Source organism: Lycium ferocissimum, chromosome 2 (genome assembly GCF_029784015.1).
Source record: "Lycium ferocissimum isolate CSIRO_LF1 chromosome 2, AGI_CSIRO_Lferr_CH_V1, whole genome shotgun sequence".
In the NCBI taxonomy this organism is placed as follows: domain Eukaryota; kingdom Viridiplantae; phylum Streptophyta; class Magnoliopsida; order Solanales; family Solanaceae; genus Lycium; species Lycium ferocissimum.
In genome coordinates, this window is record NC_081343.1 from 29,688,818 (window position 1) to 29,703,419 (window position 14,602).

A 14,602-nucleotide genomic window follows, 5' to 3' on the forward strand; every position below is an offset into this window, starting at 1 on the left:
ACATATCTCTACAAATCTGCTCCTTAACTATGGCTATGTACATTACTAATAATGAGTCTATATACATTCTGTAACAAGTTTCAAGTAGATCACCATGTTATTATACATAAGACAATGTGGAGAACAAGTAACAATCAAATTTCCATTTCTTTAACAGGGAATGCGGAGAACAAGTAACAATCAAATTTCCATTTCTTTAACAGGTCCTGGAATTGTTTACAGGCATTACAATATTTCCAAGTTTTTTTCTACCTTTTGATGTACAACATAAACATATATAAGAATATACTATTTCACAGCTACATGCTCCATCTTAATCACATTGCCAGAGACTCGGACGCATGGAAATTCTTGAATTTGCGCGCATCATTCTTGTACAGGCCATGCTAATCTTCGTTGTATCATTCCAATTTCATTGGATGCCCCCAAAGGGACCATGACTATTTTTCAAAATCAAGTGGTCAAAATATCTGGGATAGCAGGGGAAGGGTTCCCTACTATTTTACCCCCAAGATCTGGAAAACATTCAAAGTCAGGTAAGGAACCTACTTTGCCATCAGCATCCACTTTTATGGGATACTTGAGAAGATGCCCATTCACTGTAATGAAATTATCAGCTGTGTATCTTTTCCAGTTATCTTCAGCAACCTCATTCACCCTCCTTACACATTCTATTGCTTCTGGTTCTTGGAAACAATCTTCTAACATTCCAAGGTGCTCGGCCCACAGAGACATTCTATATCCATAGACCTGGAGATCAAGACGAGATGAAAAAGAAATGATTCACTAAAGCATCAGTTTTGCTCAACTTCTTCTCAAAACTGTGGATGTAGTAACTGAACTTTTGAGTTCTAGCATTATAGTTGTGCTTCCTTCTTCTTTTCAATAAATTGACATATCATTACAACTTGGGCTATTTGAACAAATAGTTATTTGGAGAAAAATGAACACAAATTAAAAGGATGAAAAATAGAAAATCCGCTGTAAATGACTTTATGATAAATGAGTTCACTGCCCTGGTTTTAAAATGAAAGACATAGTATCTTCTTTTGAATTTGCACGTAATTTTCCAACTAAAACTAAATCTGTTGGTCCTTTCCTTCCCATGTCTATAACATGTCATCTAAAGACCAACTTTTCTCTCTAACTTCAAAGAATAAATTTAGAAAATAAAGAATTTTTGCAAGGGAAATTTTCAAACATTATTCGAACCTGTCCCCCTGGATGCTGCTGCTTCTTTCCCCAGGAGTGATGCGGCTGATAGGCACCCATAGCTATCTCGGTGTCCTTCGACCCAGCTAAAGATCGTTGATTTATGTTGGCAGAACCCAGTACGACATATTCATCATCTACTATCATTCCTTTAGCATGCACATATATCATGAAACGCTGAAATTTAAACGAATCCGAGACCTGGTTGCATGGCAAAGTTGAAAATCATGCGTTAGAAATATTTGCCAAGCTTAATTGAATCGAACACATCAACACATGATCTGCCAATATTTGTTGCATTTCGCAGATGCTTGTTATGTGAAATGGAGGTCGAAGGTTCAAATCACCTGTTTTTTAATTATAAAGTTACCAGACAATTATTCAACCTGCATTTTACCATCTTTGAGCAAAAGTGGACTATGCAAAGGACAGCTGGGAACTACTTCGATGCTTGGTATAGAAGAGGCATAAGGCTCTAAAATAAAGGGAAACTAAACCAGCATGCATTCTTTGGGTTATGTGGAGAGGAAGGAACAAAATATATTTTGAAGACAGAATTATAACAGTACTTAGCATCAAATACAAATATAACAACTATGTCTCAATCCCAACAAGTTGAGGTCCGCTATATGAATCCCCACTGACCATGTCACTCTATTTAAACTCATCTCAAACCAATATTTAGTGTCAAATACAAATGTTTATTATTAGCTTCTTGGTTTAGGGTTGTCAATGCATATGAAGCAAATAAACTGCTAGAGTTGCTTGGTTCCTTACATGAATAGCCAGCAATTGAGTTTTTGCACCTCTATGTATTCCACAGCGCTCAGCACCACTTTAGAGTTGTTTTTGCATTAATCGATCTTATTTTTACTTATTTCATAATAAACATTTAGAAACACCATGATAGTGATGACAGTTTATGTCAAGAAAATAGGTTGCTGCGTAGTGTTTGGGCTTAACATTAATTGCACCCTTAGGGCCAACATTTTCATTGGTACTAGTACTCACTGCTCTTAACAAGGACTTGAATCAAAGCACGTAGGGATATCTCTTATTAGAAAATGGTTGAAACACACCAACGAAAACAACACTCCCTACGGTATGATAAATGGGCATGTTGCTCTGTCATAGGAATAGAATGAAAACTTAGAATGGAGAAGCAAACACTTAGGAGTCTGTAGAAGTTCAGCAATATTTTTCATTTGAGGCTTCAAAGAGTAAGGAAATTCCTTATTCATTTTAAGGATTATGTGACAATTCCGTTGACAACCTTGAAGAGCTTGAGACAATTATACTATGAGGGCAGCGGCTGAGATGGATTGTATATATGACACATCCTGGTCTAACAGCATGTATTTAATTTGGCGAAAATACAGAGCGCGTGGATTAATACAAAAGGAAGTCATATGAAAGGAAGATAGGTAAAGAAATCTAATGCCTTTATGAAGAAGACATTTTATCTATATACTCTCCCGTTTCAGACATACTAAGGGCTCAAGATATAATCTACCAGCTTAGATTAAAAAGTGATAAGATTCATAGAGACACCAGCAAGACAACAAGCTATATCTATGAGTGAAGAGCACACAGTTTTCAATCTCATGATGACCTTCAACTTCACTGCAAGTGCATATGGTGTTTATATGCTAACTTAATATAGACTACACAAATTCAAATGGACATTACCTTATCATCATCACTAGAAAATTGAGCATTCGCCTCACGATTTCCAAGGCAGTAAAAATTTAAATAATCTAGTGGATGTGAGTCTAAAAGCTGCATTGACTTGAGCTCCCTTGCAATAACTTGATACATCATCTGCATTGTCTGGCTCTGTTGAAAGCACACAAAAATCTCAATAAAGCACATCTGATGGATTCTGGTGTCCGATCATATCCTTTTTATAACATAACATACTAAATCATCAGAATTACATAGAAAAATAAGCACAAGCTTGAGATAACATGAAATATTTAGTAAAAAGTGGCGCTCGTTTTCAAAATTCTCCTCTCATTCATTCTGCCAGGTTCCTCAAATACACAAGATTTTCCCATGTATTTCCCAACGTATTTAAGAGATAAAGTATCAATTCATAAGGATGAGAATTTTAGAAACTGGACAGCTATTTCCATTCCCATTTATGCTACTCCGCATGATAACTGGTGCAATTATGATATTCAGATACCCAAACAGCTGCCATCTTTGTTATTCCAAAACAGCCCTTGATCTTAGCTCCCCACCGTGCACGGTGTATCACATAATTAATGTTAGATGAAGCCACATTTATGAAATCGAATATACAGGTCATGATGTTACAGGAAATAGATTACCTGCCAGTATAGAATTTCTTGCATAGTAGTTGACTTGGGATCCCCCTCGGGCCACATGGGCAAAACAACGTATACACAAAACCGTTCCTTGGATCTAATTTTACTAGCAATTTTCAGTGCTAACTCCATTGGTACCAGATGATCAGCTCCTGAAAAAATAACAATAAAGGAACATGAATTGAGTGTGGTAAAAAAGAAGAACCAATGCTCGTAAGTTGAAGTAGATCAAGAAATTTTGATCAGCTGAACTGATGACTGGACAATCCTATTATACTTGTAAGTGCTATATAAGATACTACTTTCAGGAAGAAATAGAAATCTATCAAGAGTATCTGTAAATGAAACAATTGAAGAAACTAAACTGGAGGACACAGTGGCGGACCTAGGATTTAAGGGTCGTGGGTGCCTATGCAACACTAAAAAATAACTGCAATTAATATTATCATTACTAAAATTGAAACGCGAAGCAGAGGTTCGAACACAGAACGTCCTAGCCATCCAAACCTTTAAAGTTCCATTTGGAAACCAGAGCACCCTGCTGTCTTATTGGTTTCCAGGGTGCTTTTTTAATGTTTATACCCAAATTTTATATATTTCTTATATAACTATACCTAGTCTACGTCGAGTTTAACGGGTGCTAGAGCACCACGAATTTATACATATATCCGCCCCTGGGAGGACACATAATTTTGAAACTTTTTTCTTTTTTCTTTTTCTAGGTTTAGGAAGTATAAAACATAGAAAGGACACATCTTATCTGTATGATGGCCACATAAAATATGATAGTTAGAGTAACATCTAACTTTACCATCTGGATTTACCTATTAGTCGAATGCATTAAAATTGCAAATGTAAATTGGACCAACAATATCCCTTGCGAATATAAAACCCAAGCCAAATTTCTAAGTTGAGAATCATATCTTTTATTTATTTATTTATTTATTTGGGGTTACACATGTATTCTACATTTATATTTGATAAAACAGCAACAGAATATAAATTTACCTGCATCTTTGTATGATGGCCAAGCGTATGATGAGCCAAGAAAATACTGATTTTCAATATATATGAAATGCTGAGCAGATCTTATTGCCTGGATGTATGCTGCCTCAATGCTTTTGTCTACTACCAGATCTTTTGAACTGATAAGGTTCTGAGAAGGCATAATGCACAGAAATTGTGAACAGTGATTGGCAACCAAATAAATTTTCTGCCAAATGCTCCAGATACAATATACCTACTTTTGCAGAACTATGAAAAGATCACGATAAATAGCCATGTTTTCTATACCTGTTCCTCAGCAATGCCAATACTCTTGGGAAAACCTTGCACTGAACCTGAATCAATGGAACGAAAGATCTGCAGATGAGAAATGATGATGAGGTTAAAAGCAATTCAGTGAATTCTGTACAACAATTTGCGTGACAAAGAAACATCTACCTGCACATGCCAATTTTCAGGGTGATCTTCCCTAGATACATATAGTTCGGGATCATCCTCTGGAATCTCAGTCCTTTCTTTGAAAACAGCAAAAGCAGGGCTGAGTATCCATGAGATACGCTCAATTTTTAGCATTGCATCATCATTCCAACGGGACATTGTTTTCTTAAGAAAAGAGAATTCCCTCCACTTTGTTGCTCTCCTCCATCGCTGAGCAAAATTTATAAGTACATCATATGCAGCAGGTCCATCAATTCTACAGTGCAAATCATGCCATGGTTCCCTTGGGGCCTTCGTCCCTGGCTAGTATATGTGGTACAAATAAATGAAAATTATAAAAATATAATCAACTAGAGAGCCATGATCAAAAGAGATAGAATGAAAATGTCACGGTAGAAAAGACATAGAAAATCACATAAACATGTGGCTGACAATAATCATATGATGAATCTGCAGGGTTTCACCATCTTTGGTTCAAATCAAACTTAACAACCCTTATTCTAAGTAACTTGGGGACTTCTAGATAACCTTATTCATGACTGACAATAGAATGTTCAATGTTTAATGAAATAAATAGAATGTTCAATGTTTAATGAAATAAATCATAGTCCTTGGACATGCCTGACAATGTAAACTAATGTTACTCAACATATTAAACTTTCATAAAGTGCTTGAGAAATTTAAGTCTAATAACATTGAAGTATGTCAATGAATTACTGAATATCGAGTAATACACTAGAAAAATTCTTATTTCATTGTTTATGAATTAAACTAATTTATGTTTCTTATATTTTTTGTTTATTATAGTCCAAAACCTATTCTTATCTCATTATTAATGTATGAAACTAACTCCATGTTTGTATTAGTGTTTTTGTCTAAATTGGCAGATAACAAATACTATACAGCAAGCAGTCTACTAAGTTTAACGCCCAAACTAAGTTACATCAACATTGAAGCAAATAAATCATAATGCTGTTAAAATATCAAGTAGGAACATACAAACTTATACCTGAACACTCAAATTCCGGGGACATGAGTGTCAGTTCAGATTTAAGGCTTTTGTATCTTTTCTGTTTCCTTTTAATCACATAGCCACCTAGTTTCTATTAGCGTTAGTATCTTTTTTCTTACTCTTCATCTAAATGTGACCACTTTCCCATGATACATGGCATGAAAAATGAGAGACTGACGGCTAAATAGTTCGGACAACAGTAGCTTGTAGGTAAAATCTTTATTTTGGCTCCAACTAGTTCAGAATTGTAAGCGGATACAAAGACATTATTCTTGTGGTATTTCAGAATAAAGTTAGATTAGAGATTTATTTTCAAAGCGACTGTGTTTCCTACATAGAGAACCACACCAGAATGTATGTATCTATAAACATATATAGAAATTATATCTGAAATTTTCATAAAATAGAATGATAAGTAATTAACAGGATGCCCTAAAGCATAGTTGCTTCAGGCCTCCAAGCATAAAAATAGCTCCTAATGCTTTACTAGAACTACTCTCCCAAGCTACATTTCCCCACTTGTCATGTGAAATAAAAAATAGACCTTTTTTAATTGCAAATTCCATACGGAAACAGAGTTAAAGCTAGTGAATTCACAAGACAGGAACCTTTTCATGCGTCAGCTCCAGCAAGGAAGGAACTCTGGGTCAATTGGTTACCAGGATTAGAAAAATAATCACAGATAAAGTTCGGGATTATTTATCCTGTTTGGTTGAAGTTGTTCCCACTTCCCAGTATAAGCAATACCAGAATTATTCTATACCAAAACTAGTATTATTTTATACCGAATTTAACCTGGGATTCTAATACCGGGATTACCAATCCTTGGATAGAACAGAAAGACCAAAATACTTTTAAAATAACGGTAAAATTTTGAAGAACACGTTACCCAGCTTTAACCCAAATATATGTGTCTTGTTATACACCGTATATGCCAGTTTCAACAGAATGAAACAAATATTCATCAAAAGAGGTTTAGGCACCAATTATTAATCCCAGGATTACAACCCTTGCATTATAATGCCGGCATAACTTTTTGGTGAACCAAACTACTCCTAAACTTGGGGAACTTCTGAGCAAATTTTTTACAGCAATTATAGAAGTTAAGGATATTCTTTACAGCTCAAACTATTCACACAGGCTTCACAACTTGAACACTTTGAACTACAGGTTGCCCTTTGCTGGTTGACATTTTCAGTCACATGGAAAATAACTTCTACTAAACTACCACAAGCATTAACAGATGGGTTAAACTTCATATGCTGGAAACAGACTTTTGGATACTTTATAAGGGTATATAGCTTAACAGAGAACCCTCAAAACCATTCTTTTCACATGACTTGGTCTCCACTAGTTATCTGCTGCAGCCCATGTAGTCCAACTAGAATAAAGTATACTAGACATTTCTCCAACTAACTGATATCTACTAGAAGATTTCCACAAGTCTACTTCGGTGCCTGCTGACTGTTCTTGTAACTTCTTATTGCTAAATTCGGATAACAGTCAGCATAAATGTTTCAGCAATAGAAACTACAGTAATTTGGATAACTCTTAGCAAAATGCTTCTTGTAAGAAATTGTCAATATAATGCAAGAAAGAATTTCTTAATTTGCTGGGAACAAGGCTATTGATCATCTGCATTTGTGAGGCTGACTCTACCTTACTAACTTTAAAATTCTTGAAAGTTTTTTCTTGACAAGGTCTTTCTTGTAATTATCAAGCATAAAATGTAGGAACCACACCAAATCAAAGATTACAGGTATCAGAATTATCAAAGAAGTATTTGGAACAACAAAGTACTTACAGGAAAATTAGGCTGATGACAATCATCTTTAAATACAGTGTCAAGATCACCGAATAAGCGATGTTCAGGTGTATCATAGCGACCATCACAGAGATCAAGACCTCCTAAGAAGGCTGTAATTTTTCTATTATTACCAGGAGCCTGTGTATCTACAAGAATGCACTTTTGGTGATGCGTGAACATGGTTCCAACAACCTGGAAGAAACAAGTAAATATGCAAACTATCAACAAAGGGGAGATAAAGGCCAAAGAGCAAGAAAGTGGTTTGTGTCAAAGCCACCGTAGATTTCTAATAGGGAATAATCATGCCTTTTTTTTTTTTTTTTTAAAAGGAATAGGAAATATTCATGCTATCATTAGATATGCACAATAACAAAATTTAGCTTCACTCAACCCAGCAAAGCCTGAGGTATTATGTTTTATAAGAAATACGTTTCTCCAGTCCATTAATTCAGGACATATTTCACCATCAACAACGAAAAAAGAATGCATCATTGCAATCTTTTCTTGCTGAACTTTTTGACCTCTTCTTTCATTTCTCTAACAAACTTATGTGAACAGTTTCTATTATATTGAATTGGGTCTCGACAGGAACTATTGAAAGGAGGTTACAGGGACAATAACATCATAGTCACGTGGGTAGAAGTTAACACTCGTTCTTAGAATATCTTAGACTGGCAAACTGGTGGATGGTTAAAAAGTTAACCTGTTGCTTCATCATGTTAAGCTTGCTGCTACTTTAAACCTGACAAACTGCTAAGATAAGTAAGTTAATTACCTGTTGCTTCATAATGCTGAGCTTACTGCTAGCGTAACGTGGTGACAAAACACAAATCACAGATGAATGCTTAAAGAACTTTTTGGTCTCCTCATCGTGAGTTCCCATTAATCCTTCCTGCAACAAATGCCGTCTCAAATTATTGTAAGGGGTGCTATACAGCAAAAACTACAACTGATGGCATGCATCATCTTGAAAAGCAAAGACAAAAGCAATTGGTGCCTCGCGATACAGATTAACTGTATATTGAGCTCAGTTAGTCAAATAATAGACGTTATCCAGCTCATATCTAACTTGCATGGAAAGATTTCCATTCACAATCATGGGAATAACTTTGTCTCAATATTAGCTGAAATGTTTTCAAAGAAACTGAATGTATAATAATTTCTATACGCCTTTTATAAATCTGCACCCCTGGGAGAGCGATAAACCTATAGGATATTATTAACCAAAGAGGTTCGGCTTTGCACTATAGTTAGCTCAGGAACAATCAAGAATCCCCAAGGAATTCCAAGAATTCTTGTTACCAACCCTCAACCCTCTTTTCTAGATTCATGGATATTGAATCACTCGAATGCACTTTTAAGACCTGTTGACCTATTTTACTTTTGGAACACCCTATGTTATATCCAGAGGCGGACCCAGGATTTTAAAATGGTGGAGGCGCTTTTATCTTAACATAAAGGGATAATACTGTGTCGGACCGGTCACTAATAGCGTAGCAGTGACGAAAATACAAGTATATAGGTCAAATATGTGTAATAAATAAAATTTAACACAGTGAAGCAAATGAAAGAGATAGCTCAGTGGCTAAGGCTGTGCAACATGTGGTGACAGTGCAGGTTTGAATCTGGGCGAGCTCATTTAACGCTTAGGGATGGTTTGGTATGATGGATAAGTAAAAATAGTGATGGGATAAAAATTTAGTACCACCTTATCCTTTGTTTGGTTACTAATTGTGGGATAAGTTATTCAAAGGATTAAAAATAGTCTTTGGGATAACTTATACCCATCGTAGGTGGAATAGTAATCCGGGATAAAACGGTGAAATTGACTAAAATAGCCCGAGGTTCTCAAAACCCTTTTTCTACTACATAAGATGGAGGGTATTTTTGTAAACAAACAACTTTTTCTTAAAAGTATAACTTATCCCAACATAATTAATCCCATCATAACTTGTGTTCAAACCAAACGACCCCTTATTGTTTTCCTAAAAATAGGCTTAAAAAAAAAAAAAAGTGACATTCGGGTTCGATCTAGGGTGACATCTAAGGGAAGCAAGAGTTGCCCCAATGTGCCCCAAAGATACTTTCGTTTGTTAGAGTGTACAATTAAATATATACTAATTTCTCAAGTTATATACACATATATATACATAATTTTTTCCGAAGGGTGGGAGTGCACGTGCACTCCAACACTACCATGTAGGTCTGCCTCTGGTTATATCACCAGATCTCGATTTTCCATATAAAAGGTAACTAATGTATCTTCTTCGTAAAGGGTTCCCCATAATGGTCATAAAACAGTTGCTCCGAGGGTGGCCAAATAAGGCTTAGCAGATCGTAGCACTATCGAGTCAACTGGAACAAGTATAGCTTGACCTGCAGGCCTTGAGGCGAAGGAAGGCGTAATTGCCTTAAAAAAGCATACGAGCAGTACGCAAAACATTCGTATACCTGTATAGGAAATTCTGGAGTACTACACAGTCATTGGAGTTTAAGCAAAGAAATGAAGAATTTTAAAAATAACAGCAGCTAGCAAGAGTTAAGTACTAATGTTGTATTTGGAGTTTAAGATATAGAAATGAAAAATATTTATACTATAAAATAACAGCAACTAGCTAAAGTTAAATGCTGCTAGCTAGATTATACTAGCCATGAAGTCTTAATAAGAAAAGTTAGTCACGTGCTGCTACTATCTAAACACCTTCTTTAATACAGTAAACAAGAATAAAGTAAGCATAGAAGCCACACAATAATACACTTTATGCAAAAGAAACCACATGGAATGGAGTATAAAGAAATCAGAAAGTATTTCAACAGTACATACCGTGTTAACGAAGAACTTATCATGAGAAGTTTTATCATCCCAAATTAACAACAGAACTCTTACACCTTCTTGGGACTTGTATTTAAGCAACTCACCAAGTGTCAAATCACCACCACGTGGCAATGGCCTTGTGGGTTCTCTAATTAACTTAATCTTATGAAAAACAGACCACCCAACAATATAAATCAAGTGATGAGCCTCTGAAATAGCATAACATATATCTTCCCAACATTTATTGTGTTCAAAATCTGTACCATTTTCCAATTTAATCTCCGGGAACTTCACATCATTGCTTACATGAGCATCTTGGTATAGTTTCACTGAACTCCCTTTTCTCACTGGAAAATATGAATTTCTCACACCTGCAGTAAACAATAATTCAAAATTGTACGGAACCAAAATTGATTAAAATTTGAAATTTTAATTCATGTTTAGTTAGTATTTATAGTCAAATTTACATAGGTATAAGTTTTTCTGTTTTGAGTTAAAGTAGGTGTGTTTATTATAAATAGTGATCTTTACTAGCTATTTTCATAACCAGAAATAGTATTGAAATTGTAGAGAGCATTCAAAGATTTACCCTCTATCGCAATGCATGTGGCATAGTACAGATTTCGAGAGTCAAACAGTTTAAAGTATGAATGTCAATAGTCAAAAGTTTAATTTTGATCGTGAATTCGAAATGAAATTTATATATTTAAAAATTATGTAAAAAGTACTATAAGTCCCACTGATTAACAATTTAAAATATTTAGTTAAAGATATATGAAAAAGTTAGAGTCAAAGAAAGACTTCGTTTCAATTTCGAAATCTGAAACGTGGCACATAAATTCAGAGGGAGAGAGTATGAATAACATATTTTGCACCAAATACCTAAATGCTGAGGATCAGAAGCAATCCCACGTTTGTATAATGGGTTTCTATCATAAGGAAAAAACTTCATTTTAACCCGAAGAGCCGTATCAGGTTTAGCGGGTTTCCCGGAAGACCCGATAATGGGAAACCAACCGGATATATCTTCACCGGTGACGATAGTCTCTGCAGGAATCTTGACTTTACCCATAATTTCTGCCCCGAAAAGATCATCATCCTTAACCCGAAACTCCAAAAAGGACATAGGATGAGCTAATGGGATCTTAAAGTGCTCATCCCAAAATGGGTATTGCGAGCTGGATATGACACGAGTACGTGCTAGAGCGGTTTGTGGAGCTGAAACTGTCACATATGGATCACTCGTATTGATTTTCCGGTGGTGAGGTTTATTATTCGGGTTGTGATCTGAATGGTGCTCTTCATGAGGGGTGCCACAGATGCCACCGAAAGTGAAGCAACGGCTAAGATGACCGGAAGTTATGTCGAAGTTGGGTAAATGACGGGCTTCAATAATGTGGAGGTCTAAATCTCCATGCAATATTATTTTTTTTGGTTCAGACATTGTTAGTATAATATTTGTGGTTATAATATGCAAGAGAGTTTGCTATTTATAGGATGAAGGTGATGTTAGTAGGAGTGGAAATTAAGAAGAAAGGGATATTCTTGGTGTGGGATAATGTTATGAAGAAGAAATTGGAAGTATGGGATAATGGCACGTTATGGTGACAGTGACGGTTTGCTGATATTTTACGACTTCGATCGAGCTGGCCGTGCATGGAGGGCAACGTTGCTGGTCTTGAGTGGTGAGGCAGCAATATTAGAGACACATTTTAGCCATACAGACGTTAAATTCGTAGTCATTATACTATTAGGGCACATTTGGTAGCCGGTTAGAGTTATGTAAGTATTACTGATAAAGATTAGTTATGAGGGAATATATTATTTTTTGCAGGGATTAATTATGCAGGTTTTAGTTATTCATGTATTAACTATTTCATATTCTATGTTGCATAAAATAATACAAGATTCTCTTATAACTTATATATGTACTATTAGTTATGTGGGTCTCTAAATTGCAAATCAAACACAATATTAATTTTATACACGAATAACTTACCTCCTAACCAACTACTAAGCGTGTTACTTCCTCTGTCCCAATTTATGTGACACTTTTTGTTTTTCGAGATACAAACCATGTAAACTTTGATTAATATTTTGTAATGTATTTTTCATCATATTAACATGAGAATAATCGCAACTTATGGTACTTTTCGTATAGTTTTTGAATATCCAAATTTTAATTTTAAAATTAAGTTAATCTAATCCAATTTAGCTTCAAAGATTAGTCAAATTGAATCTCGGGGAGCACAAAGTGCCACATAGATGTGACGGAGGGAGTACTACTTATACAGGATTTCATACCTACATAACTCACGCCAAACCAGCTACCACCCCTAACAACTTTCTACAATGATATAACGTTGGAAGGACATACAAATTTAGCGATCGTTTGGAAGCTGGTTAGAGTTATGCAGATATTAATAATACATGAATTAGTTAGAGGGAATCTATATATGTATTATTTTATACAGGGATTAGTTATGTAGGATTTTTTTTTTTCATTAGTTATTTTCAGCTTTTATCCTACATAAATACATAGATACCTTCATAACTTATTTCCATCTCTCCAGATATATGTGGCATAGTTCGGATTTGGAGAGTCAAACTTTTCAATTTTGACCATGAGTTCGGATGTGAAACCTTTAAATTTTTTGAAATAAAATTTACAATTTGGAAACTACATAAAAAGTATTACTATAAGTCACAATAATTGACAATTCAAAATATTTATAAGGCAAATGAAAAAATTGCAGTGACAAAACTTGTTTGAATCTCGAAATCCAAAAGTGCCACATAAATTAGGATGAATAGAGTACATGTATTAATTATGTGAGTTTCTAAATTGCCAAACCAACACGGTATTAATTTTATACATGAATAGCTTATCTCCAAACAAGCTACCAAACATGATGTTACTCATGCAAGAATTAATAATAAATACTTACTTATCTCCTAACCAACTACGAAACGACCCCTAAAGCATAGAGTGTATGCGGAGTTAAGAAAAACATTTATTTATTAATATTGAATGGTAAGGAAAGCATTTGTTTTTTCAAAAATTAAATATTCAATTGATGAAAATGAGAGAAAGATGACAGATCATTTATGCCTATTGCTCATCTCGAGCATAAAGCGATTTATTCCTATCCTTAGTATTATGATATTATTTGTTTTGCAGTGATGGATGATGCAAGAATCTGCATGCCAACGATGTCAGTTTTTACCTTTTCTTCTCACATTATCTAACACAATAAAGTCATTTATAAAAACTAGTTTAGAGCCCGTTTGGATTGGCTTATAAGTTGCTTATAAGCTGTTTTCAGCTTTTTTGAGTGTAGGTGGTACCACAAATTAAAGTCATTTTGTGCTTAAAATAAGCTCAAAAAAATAATTGGGTCCATTTGACTTATCTTATCTAAAAGCAACTTATAAAGTCGAAAACGTTTTATAAGCCAAAAAAAATAAGTTAGACTACCCCAACTTATTTTTTTTAGCTTATAAGCTGCAAACAGCTTATAGGCATAAGCCCATCCAAACAGGCTCTTAGTGTACGCGTTTTGCGCGTGATCAAAGCGTGTATCTCATTTGACAACAAACATTACAGAAAAAAAAAAAAATTGGACCAAAGTTATCTTTCTACAACATATTTTTCTCTTACTATAAAAATTTTCCCTCAAGTTTCCATTCACATATCAAAATCTCAAAAAAGTATCTTTTTTTCCTTTAGATATTGCAGATCTCTTTTGTGTTTTGGGTAAGTAATATTACATTAAACTTTAAATGTTATTCCTTAATGATAGTAACATTTAAAAAGGGGTTTAAAAATCGTATGTATATATATATATATATACACACACACTCTTACAAAACTTAAGGTACATAGTCTGAAAACCTAATTATCTTTAAACATCAAAGGAGTGCCGACTGGTATTAGAAACGTTAATGAAAATTATTAGTTTTTTACTTACAACGGTTAATGA

At 34.7% G+C, this 14,602-nt stretch overlaps 1 protein-coding gene and 1 non-coding gene across 2 annotated transcripts; both read right to left on the minus strand.

Moving 5' to 3' along the window:
* Positions 1 to 167: 167 nt before the first annotated feature.
* On the minus strand, positions 168 to 12,199 carry LOC132034637 (phospholipase D delta-like). Its single transcript, XM_059425024.1, has 11 exons — positions 11,502 to 12,199; positions 10,629 to 10,990; positions 8,580 to 8,696; positions 7,802 to 7,996; positions 4,986 to 5,288; positions 4,836 to 4,904; positions 4,551 to 4,698; positions 3,546 to 3,694; positions 2,902 to 3,048; positions 1,213 to 1,413; positions 168 to 750 (listed from the first exon to the last, which is right to left on the minus strand). Exons 1-11 carry the CDS (start codon positions 12,061 to 12,063, stop codon positions 454 to 456), a joined length of 2,550 nt encoding a protein of 849 aa, XP_059281007.1. The 5' UTR covers positions 12,064 to 12,199; the 3' UTR covers positions 168 to 453.
* LOC132048446 (U6 spliceosomal RNA) lies at positions 336 to 435 on the minus strand. Its single transcript, XR_009412985.1, has one exon. It is a non-coding gene; the product is annotated as a U6 spliceosomal RNA (small nuclear RNA).
* Positions 12,200 to 14,602: the final 2,403 nt, after the last annotated feature.

What these genes read in the sequence shown, in the direction of transcription:
- LOC132034637 (XM_059425024.1), bottom strand. Translation starts at nt 12,063, where the DNA reads ATGTCTGAACCAAAAAAAATAATATTGCATGGAGATTTAGACCTCCAC. An exon ending in TTGGCATTGCTGAGGAACAG is followed by an intron (nt 4,699 to 4,835) that starts GTATAGAAAACA and finishes ATGCCTTCTCAG; the next exon opens with AACCTTATCAGTTCAAAAGA. An exon ending in AGCAGCATCCAGGGGGACAG is followed by an intron (nt 751 to 1,212) that starts GTTCGAATAATG and finishes CTTGATCTCCAG; the next exon opens with GTCTATGGATATAGAATGTC.